The sequence below is a fragment of the Phoenix dactylifera genome, chromosome 13 (assembly GCF_051530095.1).
Source record: "Phoenix dactylifera cultivar Ajwa chromosome 13, Ajwa_hap1_PhDact_Kaust_v1.1, whole genome shotgun sequence".
Lineage (NCBI taxonomy): Eukaryota > Viridiplantae > Streptophyta > Magnoliopsida > Arecales > Arecaceae > Phoenix > Phoenix dactylifera.
In genome coordinates, this window is record NC_143202.1 from 27,643,751 (window position 1) to 27,661,366 (window position 17,616).

The window sequence follows — 17,616 nt, forward strand, 5'->3', positions numbered from 1 at the left end:
CCTTCGACACCCCAACTGATGGCGCCTGTATATCTGCTGGGCTCTCGCTCCCAATCTGCTTAGTCCACCTAGCCCTGAAAAAGCACTTCAATATCCTCCGTATCGTATCAAGGTCCTCCGACAGCAGTCCATCCTCACCCATGATGGCTCTGATCCTATAACGAGTCTCTTGCTCACTAGGCATGAGACGATATGCTATACTCGTCTGAGTGACAGATGTTGTATGGTGTTATCTTTGACTTGTAAGAGTTTATTTATTTATTTATTTATTATTTATTTTACATTGTGGCAGTTTTTCTTCACCGTTACGATGGGACAAGGCACAACAAGTCTCTTGCTCATCATACATGAGATGATATGCTATACTCGTCCTAGTGACATATTTTGTATGGTTATCTTTGACTTGTGAGAGTTTATTTATTTATTTATGTTACATTGTAGCAGTCTTTCAGCTCACAATTTCATACCAGAAGCTCATTTCTTTGCATACTCACGGTGGCAGTGTCTCAAACCATAATAATGCCTACTTGCGAGACCGATATCATTAACAGCATTCTGTAGAAATATCCGATCTATTAGGGCCTCTTCATTGAAGATCAAGGCAAGCCGTCTTGGCAAACTCTACCAGGGGCCCTTCTAACCTTCCTATAAGATGCAAGGAATTAGTAGAGATGACAAAAACTCGACAAGCAAATGCCAAAACCTTATCATCTCCCTTTCTAAAAACATTTAAAAGACATCAGGGTATCCAAGGGACAGATTTTAATCTCTCCTGATAGCCGGGCCTGACATCACAAGGACGCGCGAAGAACCATCCGAGGGGAATGGTTACCCTCTTCTACGGTGACTTAGGAGACCATTTGAGGAGAACGCCTTCGTCCTCGTGATCCTGAAAGCAAGATAGCTGAGCCGCTTGGGTGCTCAAATTTTTGAGCAGCCACAAAATGATTTTAACCGGCGGCCAATGTTACGATGAAATCAAAGGGTTTTGAGGCCGGGAGCAACAAGAAAGAGATTGAAAGGAAAAGATGCTACCAAGAACAACTTTGGGAACTGATGTGACACAATAACAGAGCTTTGCTCAGACAACGAAAGTTTTACCGGATCAACACAAGATTTTGCTTGGAAAACTAGGACGAGGCTTCCAATAAGAAAGAACCAACTTTATTCTGCACCATATCTGCCCCTTGGAAGATCTTTCTTAGACCTAACTCTCTAGTTCTTTTGCTATCCACAGGTAGCTAGCTTTGTTTTATGGGAAGGACATAAAGCCAAGGTTGAACCTTAAATCCTCAAACCATTTAAGTTGCACACTGATCCTCTCTCTTTTTTTGTGTCGATACAATATGATGATCATTTAAACCAACATAGAGAAGCATCATAACCATGCGTCCAGGTCAGCATTTATTGGACTTATTCTGTTTACTGAAACATTATCAGTATCAAAAGGCAGTTCTTTTTACATGTTTAACTGTATGAATACTCTGTTAGGCATTCATTCCCTGTGCTCCAACGTTCATTCTGCTGCTTTCCCTTTATGTCGATTGCTACCACCAGGGGAAGCACCAGTACCTCCCATCTCCAGCAGGTAGCAGATCATGGAATCCACATCATCACCAAGCATGCTGTAAGCTTCAATAACCTGCACATAGCTGAAACCCATTGACAGAGCCACCTGCATGCTGCTGGTGGGGACTGTGTCAGACGATAGTGCCTTTTCACTTCCACCTTCCAATGTTGCCCGGGATGACTCCGTCCCTGTTGCTGCTCAACAGGATGCATGTTAGTTCAACCATGATAAAGAGATCAATATATTTAGCATCCCAAAGTAAATTGCAAATCTTGGTAGAAGTGTGGTTCAAAATGAACATACTTGCTCCAGAAGATGATGGTTCCGCTCCTGATGTAGAAGATTCTCTATAAGCAAGCTGCTGTTTCATCCTCTCCTCCGCTAGGTATTCAGCTCGTGAAGCTTCCATGACCGTGCGTTCTATTTCCATCTCAGTCAGCTCCAGATCAGAGTAAAAGCGCCCCTCAGCTAGAAGTGCCTGCCATTAGGTTATTATGAAGGAATTTGTCAGGCTATTGATGCTGGTATGAAATATATCATGTTGCGACTCAACAAGGCAAACATGTCATGTCAAAATGTTAACACTTTCTGAAGACAAGATTCTGCAATTTAAGCATAAGATATGTCCCTTGTCAATTACTTTGATCACCATATTGATCAAGTATGTGGAAATTTTGACTCAAAAGAAGATGGATGGGTTGCAAGTTGCAACATATATGTGAATTGCGCTCCATGTACCTTGCAGACGAGCGAAACAACCTAAATTTTCAACTATCCAAATAAGGGGGGGTGAACATAATAAATCTGAACAAAGAGATTGAGCTTCCAAGCTAAATTGCCATTTTGATATGCTAAACACACATCATACTTCACCTCAGCACACCAGAAGAGAGGCTCATAGCTTGCATCTTATTCTGCATATATTGAGGATAAGGTGGCAGAGACCCCAACAAATATAAATATAGCACAATTGTGGAAAGAGTGCTAGACTCCAAGAAAAGGGTGTAGATCTCAAATAGCTTGGTGGGATAGAAGGCCTTATTCACATCCATTAAATTGTAAAAAACACCCCAAGGACAATCAAAGAACAGAAGTAATACCTTTATTTTAGAGATGAATATCTCATTTTAACTAAAAGTTTACATGAGCTTTATAGGTTGACATGGAGCAGTTAGAGCAAGTATGAACATTGTAAACTCACAATCCAAAATATGTGTTTGTGGACTACATAAATGGATTGTTAACTTGTGTAACAATTGGGGTCACGATGGACATGACTGACTATGTATCGGGCCCAATCAGTTCGCTCAGTTCAGGTTCACATTCATAAATTTGCAATTCAGTCTTCCTTAGTTAATTGGTTTGTTGAGCAGGATGAGAAAATTCATTTTTACAATTTAAATAATTAATATCAAACTCTATCTTGGTTTATGAAATTTTGTTGATAAATTAGCTTGGACTTGTCTAAGATAAATGAGTTAAATGATGATATAGAAGTTTTGGAGAGTTAGAAGGAGCTAAACAAGGAGAGTTGCTACATCTGGGAATTTAATAAATAAAAACTTACATAGTATTTCTAATGCACTCATTTTTTTAATTGCACCAAACTGTGCTATGAACCATTTTAATTTGTATCAGTCCGCAATTTGCTTCTGCTTTAATGAATTAGGTAATTATGATCTAACCATTTGCCATTTCCTCCATCTCCAAGCATACGGTCTAGAGTAGTCGTAAATGTTTATATCAATAACAGAACATTCAAAGGGAATTAAAAGAAGGATTTAATCAGAAACAGTACCATATTTTATAACCTTACAGCAATGGGCTGACCATTTTTGCTTAAAAAAAAAAGCAAAAACCAAAATCTACAAATATTCAAAACTAATGATGTAATACAATGGCTAGCTTATCACTAAGTCAGCAGCAGCATGTAAAATGATTTCTACATGTGAAAAGATTACAAGCCATTTCGTATCATTTATAGAGCAAGATCATGTAATCACTGCAGAAGGTAATTTAAAAGCTATCCCTAGATGCAGATGGAGAAACTCAGTGAACAACCGATGGCGAGATAAGCTTGAAGCAAATAATATGGATTTAGATTAGAAAAATTTAGAAGCTTCATTGAAAAACTAATTTACCATATATTCATTTTGAATAATACAGAGTAGTCAAACATGTGCTCCTAAACTAACACCTCTAACACAACACAGAACGAATAACAAAGCAAACTTAGAGAAGCATTATTACATTATCAATCTGCTGGTCTTGCTGGGCTTTGATAGCAGCTTTCACCTGGTCCTTATCAATGTTTATCTTCAGAAGAGAAAAGGAGGTCAATCAGGTAAAAGAAGCAATAGAACTTGTAAAACAAGCATTATAAATGAATGCAGATGCCAAAGTGTAATTAATAAAAAATCTGATGGAACAAGGAAAAAGCAGTCCAGCTAACCAGTTGAAAGATATCAAGAGAAAACATTTATAACCAACAATGTTAAAATCTGCCCAACCATTCCCCATTAATTTATATTATCATATGTCAAAGAAAATGGAAAAAATGAACTTGTAAAACGAGCATTCTAAATGAATGCAGACGCCAAAGCGTAATTAATAAAAAATCTGCTGGAACAAGGAAAAAGCAGTCCAGCTAACCAGTTGAAAGATATCAAGAGAAAACATTTATAACCAACAATGTTAAAAACTGCCCAACCATTCCCCATTAATTTATATTATCATATGTCAAAGAAAATGGAAAAAAAGCTGGGTTTAAGATAAGACACAATAATATGAGTCAACAAAGACCCATGCTCCTACAAGAGACCATTTTGGAAGAACTCACCCCGCGAAGACTGCTAAATCCAAGGCCCGCACCAACTGTTAATCGGCATGGATCAACAAGTGAATTGTAATGATTGCCATGATGGTAACTTAACCGAATGGGAGGCACATCTGTGTTATAGCTTCCTTGAAAGATGTTAATAGGTTCTGGATATAAAACCACAACACTTAGAAGGTGATTGTAAACAATATTACAGTAGAATGGGCAACAAAAATGATAATCCGAGAACAAAATCATACCTGTGCTGTAGGAATAGATATGAATAGGACGATTATACATCTCAGCAAAGGCCTGGATCTCCACATTATTTCCATAGACCTATTAAAAGCTAGTCAATCAATGAATTTCCCAGCCAAACAAACAGTAAATAATTTAAAGTTCAAACATCATTTTCTATGGACATAAATATTTCCATTTGATAAGACCCTATAATACACTGACAAAAGTGTGAAGAATTAACTCCAAATATCCTTTAGCATTTATAAATTAGACTGACAATATCATGATGATATCCCTTAATGTTTTTTACCAGATTTGATACTTTTATTTTGCAAGCACTCATGACAAGCTCATGGTAGGATAAACTAAAGCTCAGAAAGCCTAGAGAAAGACTTTCAAAGCCAACAATTTCTGGGGTAGCATAGCTTGACATGTATAAGAGAGCATCATAGCCATGGTTTGCTAAACCGACTGGTACAAGCTCATGGTAGGATAAACTAAAGCTCAGAAAGCCTAGAGCAAGACTTTCAAAGCCAACAATTTCAGGGGTAGCATAGCTTGACATGTATAAGAAAGCATCATAGGCATGGTCTGTTCAGCTCGTAATGTACCCGTGCTGATAGGCACCGGTACGGTATGGCTATTGAAATCGGTTCCCACCCAGTCTAGGTCGGAACCGATCGGTTCATGGCTTGTACCGGTGCGAACCGGCTCGGTTCGCACTGGTACGGGGTGTTCTTCCATGCGCTAAGTGCCACGTGCTATGGCACTTTTAGAACGGTACCGGTCCGGCTCGATTCGATACTGGTACCGTACCGGTACCAGACTGCACCGGTACATCGGTACGGTGAACATATATTTTCACAGCAATGTTGCATTACTGAGATGAATGAAGATAATAATACTTAATTCTACTCAAATTTCTAGAGATAAGATGTCACAAGCGGCTAGGCTGATGCATAAAATTTTGATGGTACTCAAACTGAACATAGGCATACTGAGTCTCAGATATGCAGTCACATAGCTCTCAGGTGTTATGTTGCTTGCACAAGACTTCATGTCACTTGCACAACCCATTTCTGCAGCAACAAGTTAAAAGTTAAAACACAGAGGAGCCACATCTAGAGATCATGTGAAAAGCTTGTTTTCTCAACCTCTCCCTGCTATCCCTTCTTCCCTTTTCCTCCACTCAAGATTATTCAAGATACCAACCCATCTATTGGTGGTGCATGTGAAATGTTGCATTTCATGCTTAGCTGCAAGGAGAGAACTATATCGATCCTCCTAAGTTGCTCGCTCAAGTCAACCCGACAAGGCATAACAACTGAAGAAAGACATACGAGTACAACCTCCTAAGGGAGAGTCGACTATAACATTCAGCATTTTTATGATTATTAGATGTTCATTTCATGAGATTGTTGGTATCATTATTTTGTTGATTTAAACATATGATAATGTAGCCCAAAAGAGTGGTCAAATTAGTAATTGTCACGAAGTATCGAAATTTAGAAATGGTCAACTAGAGTAGTTCGTAGATAGTTAAGTCCAAGATTTGCCATCTCGGTACCGAACCTTACACAAGTACCATCCTAGTACAATGTCAGTACGCAATAAGGTACAAGACAACGAGGTGTATTGAGTATCGTACAGTATGAGACTGAGTACCGGTTTGGTGCCGGAATGGTACGGTACGGTACTGACCGGTATGGCAAAATTTACTTAAGTCATTTGTTCCATGATCGCTTAAGCTACTCTCATGGAATATATGTAAAAGAGATGTGATGTGCTACTGACATGTAAATGAACAGAATGATTGAAAATTGTTGGGTAAATGGTTCTTTGATGATCAAGTAGGGTATGAAAGTTTTGTAGTAAATGCATTTACCCAAACATCTTCAGGCAATTTGTGTTATTTGCAGTCAGAGTGGTGGGCCTATTTTTTGCCTGCTCCTAGCAATTCTTATAATAAGAACATCATGTGTTTGCCTTAAAGTTAAGGTGCACCTAGTTGTCAGGTATCATGGTCACATTAAGCTAAACCTTTTGCTCACTTAATCATATGGGTATCAGGAAGAATGTTAGGTGCTCCTCAGAGGTGTGAAATGGAGGGTAAATGCTAAATCTAATACAAGAGCAATATAGTGTCTAACAATAACAGGTGGTTGCCAACACACACATAGATTAAAAGAGAGATAAGATACCTTGTCCCGCCTTTTCCTCTTACAGTATGATGTAAAACCTTCAGTAATGAACTGAGAGAAATGATCTCTTTCTTTTTCCTACAAAAACATAAAAAAAATGTGATTCTCCACAAATTGCAAAAGAACATGCCACCAAGTCACCAACACTAAATAATAAATCATCCTTGTCATGCCCTCAGATTCACTATGCACAAGATCACATCATTCATTTTCCTGTTTCTATGTGATGACTCTACAATTCACAAATCCTTAACAGGGCACACACTTTTTTATGCTCCTTGCCGAGCATTTGCCTATGATGATGACCCCAAATGTGACTGGAAAAAGTGAAGATTAAAACCAATTAACAATCAATAGTAAAGAAAGCACGATCTATAAAACACATCATCAGTACAATCTCACCAAACTGCATAGTGATACTTGAAAAGAAAAAATAGTTTTCCAATACCTGATCTTGGCACAAATGAACGGTGTTCCAAAAAAAACTTAATTAATAAAAATGGATTAAATCAAAATCTTAACTTGTAAGACCCGAAGAAGTTTAAAATAATAAATACAAGAAATATTGATTCTCTATTATATATAAATATTTCTACAGAAGTCACGAGATTTATTCATTTCCAAGTTAGTGATCATAAATCACCAACGAATACAGATAAAACTACCAAAAGAAGTAAATTTTGTTAATTATCGACATTCATGCAAAACTAGTTTGTTGCCATTAATGACAATCAACCAGGAGTGTTGTAACTAGTGAAAGATGTAAACTTTAAAAAGAAACTCTCGAATACAATCAAATAACAAAATGCAATCATAAGAACTGACCAGATCTGGCAAGGATCTAGTAACAATGGAACATACAGAGCAGTATAATTCAAAAAGATTGAATTAAAATGACTAATTCCAGATCATTCTCCACTTAAATAGGAAACATGATAAACGAAGCACTCTTAATTCTTCAATATGAACAATCAAATTAAACCTTGATCCAATCACCAAAATTGCCTTATTGCAAAAAGAAAGAAAAGAAAGAGAAAGAAACAAATGGATGAAACAGTAAGATAATGTGGCCACAACCACCTTATAACCAAATGCCAAATTTAAAGCAGTGTTTCATAAGAATACACAAGCTCACCATCAATATTAAACTAAATAAAATGCGAAAGCCACAAGATTATATGCTCAGGGTACATTTGCAAATCCAGGTTACTTGTACTTGGTTTTGATATTTAAATATCAGCTTTGTCCTTTTTTTCGTTGAAATTATGAATAGAAGATGAGAAAAAAATCTTAACTGAGAATCCGTAACAGGACATATTTATGCCTGCCCCTGTGAGCTAGGATTTCATGAGTAAAAATCTTAAACAAAAGAACTACTGCAAGCGAAGTCTTTGTTATTTCCAAATATGAAACTATAATTGCCTAATTTCAACCCCTTTGATAATCCTTAATTGTTAACAACTAAGAGTCAATTTAGTATGCCTTCATAGTTTTTTTAATTATTTGATTAGCTCGACAATCACAGAACCATTATCTCTTCCAGTTAAGAACAAGCAAGAGGAGGGGAGTACTCCAACCAAGTCGAACTCCCCCACCTCCCATTTCTTTTCTAGGAAGGGATGAGCGAAGGGGAAGGGAGGACTCCAACCAAAGCCGAACTCCCTCATCTCCTGTTTTCTTTTTTTCTGGAAAGGTTGAGAGGGGGAAGGGAAAGACTCTGACCCCAATCTGGACTCCCCCACCTCCCGATTATATTTTTAATCTCCATGTAGAGCAGCTCCTCTATTCTTCCATGCTCTCTCTCTTTCTTGCTTTCTTTGTTTATTTCCTTCTCTCCTCGAGATACACAAAACCATCTCTGCTCTCTTCTTACTCTCAGGTAAGCTCCACCACCCCTCTTTCCCCCTCTCCTTTTCTCTCTTTTTCTTCACACTCTATTCCAACCGCCGCCGCCCCTTTCTTCTTCCTCCTACCCCTCTTCAATACTCTTTCTTCCGTAATTTTCTCACTCAAACATTCATGGTTTCCCTAGTTATTTTTTATATAATTGGAACCATATAGGAGTTATCTTTTATATAATTGGAACCATATAGGAGAAGACCAATTTATTGACAAGGAGAACTTGAGCTTGAGGCCCCATCTTCTAAGCAAGTCCGTAATTAAGATAATTTTTAGCCTTTTCTTATAATAATTTATGATAGTAGCATGATTTATGGTAAGTAGGGAAAATCCTAGGGCTAGAGTTGGTTTTAGAAATTAAGAAATGAAGTTATGAACTTTTGATGGTAAGAAAAAAAAGGATTAATTATATAGCTAATTGATGCAGTTGTCTTGTATTGGTTATAGGCAATAGATGTTGATGCCTTATTTTTATGAAAATAATTAAGTTAGTATAATTTGTTAAATACTAATGTTAATTCAATTTATTATATTTAGGTGATTTGATTGCATAGCTAGATTTGGATTAGTTAAGGTAAGTCCCACATGCTCCCTTCATATTATATATCTTTGTTTTGAATACACATATGTTTGCTATAAAGAACACAGTTGATTATTTTCACTGTGTATAAGTGTTTCTCTGAATGGTTCTGGCTTTAAAATTATTTTGATAGAAAAAGAACTTTCAACTTGGAGTTTTATTTTAAAATTAAGAATTAAACCCTGACATGCATAAAAATTTAATTTGAAGTGTTTAAAATATAAAGCAACATGATTGCATTAATTTTGAGTTTTGAACTAGCCATGTATTATTGATGCCTTGTCATGGAATGGAAATATGGCCTTGTTGCTGCCCCATCATAGGCTAGAAATATGGCAATACCAATGCCCTATCGCGAGTTGAAAATGTAGCAATATTGATGCCACATCATAGACTTGAAACATGGCAATATCAATACCCCATCACGAGCTAGAAACATGGCAATATTAATGCTCGGTCACAGGCTAGAAAGGTGGCAATATCAATGCCCACCATGGACTGAAAATATGACAATATCGATGCCTAGCAACAGGATGAAAACGAGACCATGGATTTAGACCAAACAGGGGGATAGCTTTTGATCTTTCATTGCGGACTGAGTTATTTTATTAATGGAAAATTGTGACATGGGATATTGAACTAATAGATAACTGATATGAATTTTGCTTGCAAATTGTACAGGGATAATTATGGTTGTATTTGATTGTCGATGAAAATTTTAATGAATTATGTCAGTATTTTATGACATTGTATGCCTAATTATGGTTTACATTCATATTATCTACTATATGCGTATAATGTGTTCGTGAGTCATGGGATGCTTACCGAGCATTCAAGCTCAGACTCTCTCTTTATTGATTTTCAGAGAAGCATAATACCTAGAGCTGCTTAGGATTATGCTACAAAAGATATGAAGAGATCAGCAGAATTGAGTACTAGTTGAATTTTTAGGATTTATTTATTATTTTAGATATTTTGAAACTTGGACGATTCAGTTTAATAGTTTGTATTTTCAGATATGAATGTTGACAATGAAGGTCATTACTTTAAAATTTATGAACAGAATATTAAAATTATGTTTGACTTAATATTTTATTCTAATGTTCAAAAAAGAGATTATGTTGTCTCCAATTTTAAAAGCTTTTTGTAGGGTTTTTTTTTGAGGCCTTACATATTTCATGGGACCATACCCTATAAGATATGTGGCCATGTCCGGTATCCAGCTGATGTGGTGAGTTTGCGGCACGATAGTCGTCGCCTCTTTATTGATGCATGGACAGCAAAAAATGGCATGAAGAAAAGATTGGATCACATATCCATACATGCACCGGCAATAAAATAGCATTTTCGAAACTAGAATGCAACCATGAACTATGATAAACTATGATCAAGATTTATTGATCTCAAAGACCATGATCCTTAATTTGTTTGGATACCTCGATAAATTTGTTTAATGCTAAGACAATTCTTGAAATGCAAAGCCTCTTGTTTTTGATGAACTTATTCCTTATATAAGAAATCAATATTTTACCAGACCATGATTACCTAGGTTCATTTAAATTTGTTTTTATACCTCGATAAATTCATTTAACAGTTCGTGAAATGCATAGCCTCTTGTTTTTGATAATAAACTTATTCCTTATATAATAAATCAGTATTTTACCAAACCATGATTACCTAGGTAGTAGGTTCATTTGTTCACTTGGTTCCTGTTCGGGCTCATAACTGACAACTTGTTCTTTCTAAAGAAGTTGAGTTCTATTCATGCATTTAATACCAAAATTTATCATGATTTATCATAATTTTTTTAATAAAATGGTTTTATTCATCAAGATATATGAGAAACAACATTGAAAAAAATAAAGAAAAGAAGAATGATAAAAGTGATTTAACAATCCAGAAATTATTAGAAAAATGTTTCTTATAAATTTCCTGATTAGCCCCCCCTTTTCGTATTAGAGCAAATAGTGCTACAAGAAAAATCATCTATAAATCAATTTTCTTTAGTCATTAATGAATTAGTTAACTATGACCAAACCAAGGTAACATGACAGCTGGCCAACAGTAATCCATTTTATGTGTCAGTGCATGTGCACCATCTCTACAATGTTAGTTAAAATGCGGACATATGTAAAAGAGAACAAAAATACTAATTTCTATTCGTATAACTTGAAAAGTCAGCATTAACTAAACCAGATAACCTAGTTATGTTCTTGATAATCCAAGGTCCTGAGAAGGGTGAACCATGGACAAACCTAGCCTTTGGCCTTTTTTTGACACAAAGTGGCTGCCCCGGGTCTTGAACCCGTGCCATTGCACTTGTCAGCCCAAGCCTTTACCATTGCACCAAGCAATGGCCCCACAAATCACCATTAACTATAGTATAAATCCCTGACATACCTAAGAAGTAAGAAAACTGGAGCCTACTACTGTTCACAAGACAAACACATACGATTGGTACAAAGACTTACCATACAATCAACACACATTTGCTCACCTCAAACATCACATTTGATTGGTACAAACACTTACCATATAATCAATGCACATTTGCCTCGCCATATCATATGCTTCTGGATCACCATAAACTTGATCAGCCACTGCACGGAATAAACAATTTCCATCCTCCAACATTTTTTTGACTTCAAATCCCTTTGTTCGTCTTATCTCAAGTTCAAATCGTCGTTCTCTCTGCTGAAACAAAATAATCATGTTATGGTTAGATCCCAAAACATATACGAGCCCAAGAGATATGAAAAGGGAAGCTCATTTGATGGAAAGGATAAAAGACATGAATGATCAAATGGACATATAAATCTTGGATTCCTTAGCCTGAAAAATGCTGCATGAATATATGCCCATTGATTACAATAACAACATTCCAAAACTTGGTTGCTTGCGTCTAGCAAAACCTACAAACTAATGACATAATTCCAGCTCTTTGTTCAACAGTGGAAACATCCAGAATGAAGCCAAGTGCTAGATTCATAACCAAAGCTGCTTTCCTAGGAGATGAGTAACCCCACCAATAAACTCAAATAATTCGAATCACAGTTCGGAACTTCTGCCTATCAGAAAGCTTGGACTGTTATCTAATACCACGCCCCAAAAACAATTATTTTGTTTATCTGAAAGGAATTTTTAATTCTATTTGAAGCAATAGCAGGTGAAGATTGTAGATATTCCATCACTAACAGCTGATCAGTCCCCTTTCTGTGACAATACTGACAAGCACCTTGCAAAATGCTAAGAACAACAACCAGAAAACAAAAGTGAACCATGAATTACACATCGGAGCTCTATAGCTGTCAAATAAGGGCAGCAAGAGTGAATGAATCAGAATATGAAATCATAAGTAATTCATGGCCATCCAGCTATCCTTTGCCCAAGCAAAACTAATATGTTCTTCACACTTCAACCTAAAATTATTGGGCACGCTGAAATATCAGCATGTTAAATAATAATATGTACTCACCCATGCATCCTTGAGCTTTGACCTCAACTAACCACCAAAAAGATGGGAACCAAGAAAAGAGAAAAGAACAATTGAAGGAAACATTAACACTGAAGAATATTGAAAAATGGATAAACAAAGGCTGGGGCTCCATCATGTGCAACAACTGCATAAAGAACAATGTAGTGGGAAATTAATAGTTTTATAGCTGAGATCATGGAATGCCGTACCGGCCCGTACGTACCGATCCGGTCCTAGACCGGTACCGGAACCACAAGAAAACCGGTTTTCTTGTGCGAACTGGCCGGTACGGAGCCCGTACCGGTCGGTACCGGCGGGTACCGGCCTCGTACCGGTGCGAACCGGTACGATTTTTTTTTTTCATGAACCACAGCGCAAGGCGCTGTGGTTTTTGGCTCGCGGTACCGGCCGGTACTGTACCGATACCGGCCGGTACCGTAGTGGTCCGGCCCGCAACCGGTACGCCGACCGGTACCGGTACGGCGGACCTTGGCTGAGATCATTAATAGTTTTATTTCTTAAAAAAAGTCATCTGCCACTTAACACATTTTAATATAAGAAGCAGGTTCATATCTTATTATCAACCCCTTTCTAGTCAATTTATTTTTGTCGTACATCCCTCACAACTAATATCATAAGAAGACATTTGAAAATTGAAATTCGCTTACCTAAATCACTTAAAAATTCAAATATAAAGGAGACCATTAAACATGGTGTAAAGAGAGAGAGAGAGAGAGAGCCCCACAACTGAAGAATGATGGCAAAATGGAAAAAAATGGTCCTTCAATGCCCTATGTTCACCTCCTTTGACCCAAGAATGTAATAGCCAAGGTTTTAGATCCCGTGGGATGGGGTTATCCCAGTTTCTCAATGTAATAGGATGCCCTGCTGTCGCGCCCCATCCCGATATATATCCTCTGTCTCTTTCCCTTTCTTTCCATTTTTTCTTTTCTTCTTTCCGTTCTTCCTTTCTTTCTTATTTTTCTACCTTCATGTCTTTCCTTTCCTTTTTTTTATATTTCTTATCCCTTTTTTATTTCTTTTTCCTTTTTCTTCTTCTTTCTCTTTCCTTTCTTCCTTCTTTCCTCCCTTTCCTCTTTTTCTTCTCACTTCCTTTCTTTCTTTCCTTTCCTTCTTTCCTTGTTCTTCTTATTTCCTTTCTTTCCTTCCTTTTTCTTCTTATTTCCTTTCTTTCTTTTCTTTTTCTTATTCTTTCCTTTCACTTTTTCCTTTTCTTCATCTTTCCTTCCTTTCTTTATTTCCACTTTCTTCCTCTCTCCCTGCAGGAGTCTTGACCAATCCCAAATCCATTTTCTCACAGGAACATGATGGGATGGTTGGGACGCCCCCGTCCTGCCGAGACTTAAAACCTTGGTAATAGCATCAAAATTCAGAAAAACTTTAACCTCCCTATAATATGTTTGGACGGATTTCATCCCCTATGAATTAGTCACCTATCCTTCACTCATTAAAAAATTTAAGTTACAACCACATATAGATCCAATAGTGCAATGGATATCTATAGTAAAAGGCAATAACATATCTTTACATGTAACATGCATTTTTTTGCTGCTCATCAAAGCCTATTTACACTAAAAACATTGTTCTTTCTAAATACTGGTTATTTTGTCTTTTCCATTGGGATGGAATCTGCATAACAATTACCACTTACCTCTTCTCCCATTAATCATACTATCTTCTTAGTATGTTCACATGCCCATCATACCTCCATGTGATACAGTATCACAGGCGCATCGATCTGTATCAAAGTAAATAATTATCTTTTCTTCCAGATTTGCAACTAAAAAGTGGCAAGAAATACTAAGCATTTTAGCAGTTGGATAATTTTACTCAGGGTGCAGCAGAGGTTCAGAATCTCTCCTGAAACTAGATTGCATACTCGCACCCTAAACACTTATGATAAAATTTCTGAATTCCACGTCCGCTCACCCACACACCTAAACTTAATCTGCACTTGCTCTCACTTTAAGTAAATAAACTCAGCAAACAGATCAGAAGCCACAAGAATAATACATTGTAGGCAAAGGATTGTGTATTGAATAAAAAAATGAAAATTCGAAGGCATACATGTTGCTTCCAAAAATATTGGTCATTGCCCTAGCATCTTCAACGATATATATACCCTAAATCGAGCTGGTATAAGATATCAGAACAGAACATATGCTTTGAAGCACAATTTGAGAGGTCCTAAATTAAATGTGCACAACCAAAATCGCCCCCACCCCCACCCCCCACCCAAAAAAAAAGGAAAAAGGAAAAAAGGAGGAGAGAAAAGTATCCCTAGATAATGGTTTGTACTAGGTCCAATTGCTTTTCATGGTACCAACTAAATAAAAGATGCAACTTCAATGAAATTGATGGCAGCAGCTCAAATAAGTGCAATTGTCAACAAGAAGGCATCTTGAACAGTAATCAAATTCATAACAAGAACCCAAATGAAGTAATGTAGAAAATAGATTGATCTCATTTATAAAACAAAGTCCCTAAACATCTGCTTCTACCAGCTGCAAGAAGGAAAATATTTATACATAGGTAAGTCGAAAAACATGAATTGAAAAAGAAAAAGTTAATGAGTGAACAACTAAAGAATATTTTTTCAGAAAATTTCAGCCACTAGATCCCTAAATGTTGTGTTGGAGAAAATAGACTAAAATCAGAATAATCAAAATGCTGATCTTCAGTAGTGCTATATGCACAAGAACCCAAGACAAATATGGTGAGAAATGGAGAATGGAAGATTGGAAACTAAATATTGAAAACAAGAAGGAATCCACAGATACTTTTATTTTAGAAGCCTGATCTTGGAAAGGCTTAACACATCAAGCTGTATCGATAAGATGAGACATTGATATGTCTATTTCCATGTTTACGGTCATGTTTATGTTCCAAGTCTTTCTATTATATATACTGAACCAACCATACTTAAGAACCATAGCTGATGGAAATTTATAAGCCAGACTGAATTGGCCAGAGCTACTAATTCAATGCCTCACTAAGGACCCTGCCTTAGATCGAGCTTCATAGGGAACTATATTCACCCATCTGAATCTCTTGGCTTCACCAATCACCATCATCAAGATTTCCTTACCCAGATACAAAGGCATAAAAATAATAGCAATAAATATACAGTTACAACTAAATATTTTTAGCAAAGGAATTCAGCAAGTATGTGGAAAAGTGAAATAACTCCTAGAAGGACAATAGGGATTTCAACCTGCCATGATACAGTGGATAAAAATGTCAGGACATCAATGCATACAAGCTTGAAATAATTATCCTTTGTCATAAATACTGCAGTTGATAAATTCAGCCAAATGACCAAGTTCATAATCAAATTGCAATGGAACTGATCTTACTGCATCATCATGCGAGGAAACATAACAAGGGCTCTGTTCATCTGCACTGTTGTAACCTTCGCCTTCACCATATGACCTGGGAGAAGAAGGCCGAGAACCTGATGGTGATGGCCGGGTTGAGACCACAGGCCATCCTGATGTCCTTCTGGAAGGGCCGATCCTCACACTATTCAAACACCCCAAACCCATTCTCCTTGAGCTCATATTTGCTGCAGGAGGTTTTGGAGGGGGCACTGGAGGAGGTGGAGGGTAGGAACCTCCTGTAACAATCTGGGAAGACCCAACACCAGAACGCACTGATTCATCATGGTCTGAACGCTCAGACGGGTGAAGCTCACCCAATTCTTCCTCCAGAACTGCAGAATCCAAGGCATCATCTTTTAAAGATTCTTCCTTGTCATCGACACGCTGATTAGGCCCACTTTCAATTCTGATGCCCTGAGAACTTTCAGGCAGAAGCTCATCAATCTTTGTGTCTTTGTCCTCAGAACTCCCACAGTGCTCTATGATCTCACCTACCACACCTGGTTCTTGAAGGACTTCCTTGTCTTGCTCCTCCTCCTTCGAGGTCGAGGCAGCCTGTGCTGCCGAAGGTTGAGGCAGTGAAGTAGAGGAAGGGCGATTAGCATTCGAGGAAGAACCTGCCGACCCTCGCTGGACAAAGATTCGGGTCATCTTGTTCAGCAAAAAATCTTAATCCCTCTTTTTTAATTCCGTTACTCCACTTTTTGAGAACTCAGAGCCTCCAAGCCCTAATCATCCCTTTATCACGAGTTCTGACCTTAGGTGCCCCAGTGCCAATCCCTTGGCTAAACGACTTCTTCCAGCCCAGCACGCTCTCCTCCCCGTAGTCCAGTCTCTGCATCCCCCTATCAATTCTCATCAGACCAAAGCCCTTGTCTTCCACTCGAACCACCAAGAATAAATCCCCTCTGTATCAAAACCTTAATTCAACCCAAGAAAGGCCCCAGCAACCCCAAGAAAACTCACCAATTCCCCTGTCAAAACCCTACATCCATAAATCTCAGCCCAAAAAAAAAACAAGAACAAGAAAAAAATAATAAAAGAAAGCACCCTCCAGAACATCCGGAACCTCATCAAGAAACCAAAACTAAACCAGGAGGGAAAAAAAACGGAACAGAAATCCGGAGACAAACCCTAAAACCCGTCAAGAATCCGGTTGACGAACAAGGAAAGAAACGAATCAGAAGAAGGACTCGACGGTGGTTACCTTTGGGTGGTTCCGCAGAGGCCCCGAGATCTTTTCCACTGGAAGCGATCGAAGAATTCGTGCTGGCTCCGAATCGATTCCCCGCGTTTGTGGAGAAATGGAAGAGGGTTCGAGCTCTTTAAAGGAGAGAAGGCCAGAAGGAGAGTGACAGGAGGCGGAAGAGAAAAAAAGAAAAAGGAGACGCTCGGAAAAGAGAATGACGGGGAGAAAACGATTTGGGTGCTT

At 37.7% G+C, this 17,616-nt stretch overlaps 1 protein-coding gene across 4 annotated transcripts; it reads right to left on the bottom strand.

Moving 5' to 3' along the window:
* Nucleotides 1-1,368: 1,368 nt before the first annotated feature.
* LOC103703112 (OVARIAN TUMOR DOMAIN-containing deubiquitinating enzyme 6-like) lies at nt 1,369-17,616 on the bottom strand. Of its 4 annotated transcripts, none has more exons than XM_008785829.5 (9): nt 17,392-17,616; nt 16,161-17,158; nt 11,841-11,999; nt 6,830-6,907; nt 4,649-4,727; nt 4,410-4,555; nt 3,821-3,886; nt 1,874-2,048; nt 1,369-1,764 (listed from the first exon to the last, which is right to left on the bottom strand). In XM_008785829.5, exons 2-9 carry the CDS (start codon nt 16,833-16,835, stop codon nt 1,517-1,519), a joined length of 1,626 nt encoding a protein of 541 aa, XP_008784051.3. In that variant the 5' UTR covers nt 16,836-17,158; nt 17,392-17,616; the 3' UTR covers nt 1,369-1,516. The 4 variants fall into 4 exon arrangements, with proteins under 4 accessions (XP_008784051.3, XP_008784048.3, XP_088566341.1 ...); XM_008785826.5 differs by having other exon boundaries at nt 11,841-12,002; nt 17,392-17,608; XM_088710215.1 differs by having other exon boundaries at nt 16,161-17,169; nt 17,392-17,603.

What these genes read in the sequence shown, in the direction of transcription:
- LOC103703112 (XM_008785826.5), bottom strand. Translation starts at nt 16,835, where the DNA reads ATGACCCGAATCTTTGTCCAGCGAGGGTCGGCAGGTTCTTCCTCGAAT. An exon ending in GATTTAGCAGTCTTCGCGGG is followed by an intron (nt 3,887 to 4,409) that starts GTGAGTTCTTCC and finishes TCTCTTCTGAAG; the next exon opens with ATAAACATTGATAAGGACCA. An exon ending in AAGACCAGCAGATTGATAAT is followed by an intron (nt 2,049 to 3,820) that starts GTAATAATGCTT and finishes ACCTAATGGCAG; the next exon opens with GCACTTCTAGCTGAGGGGCG.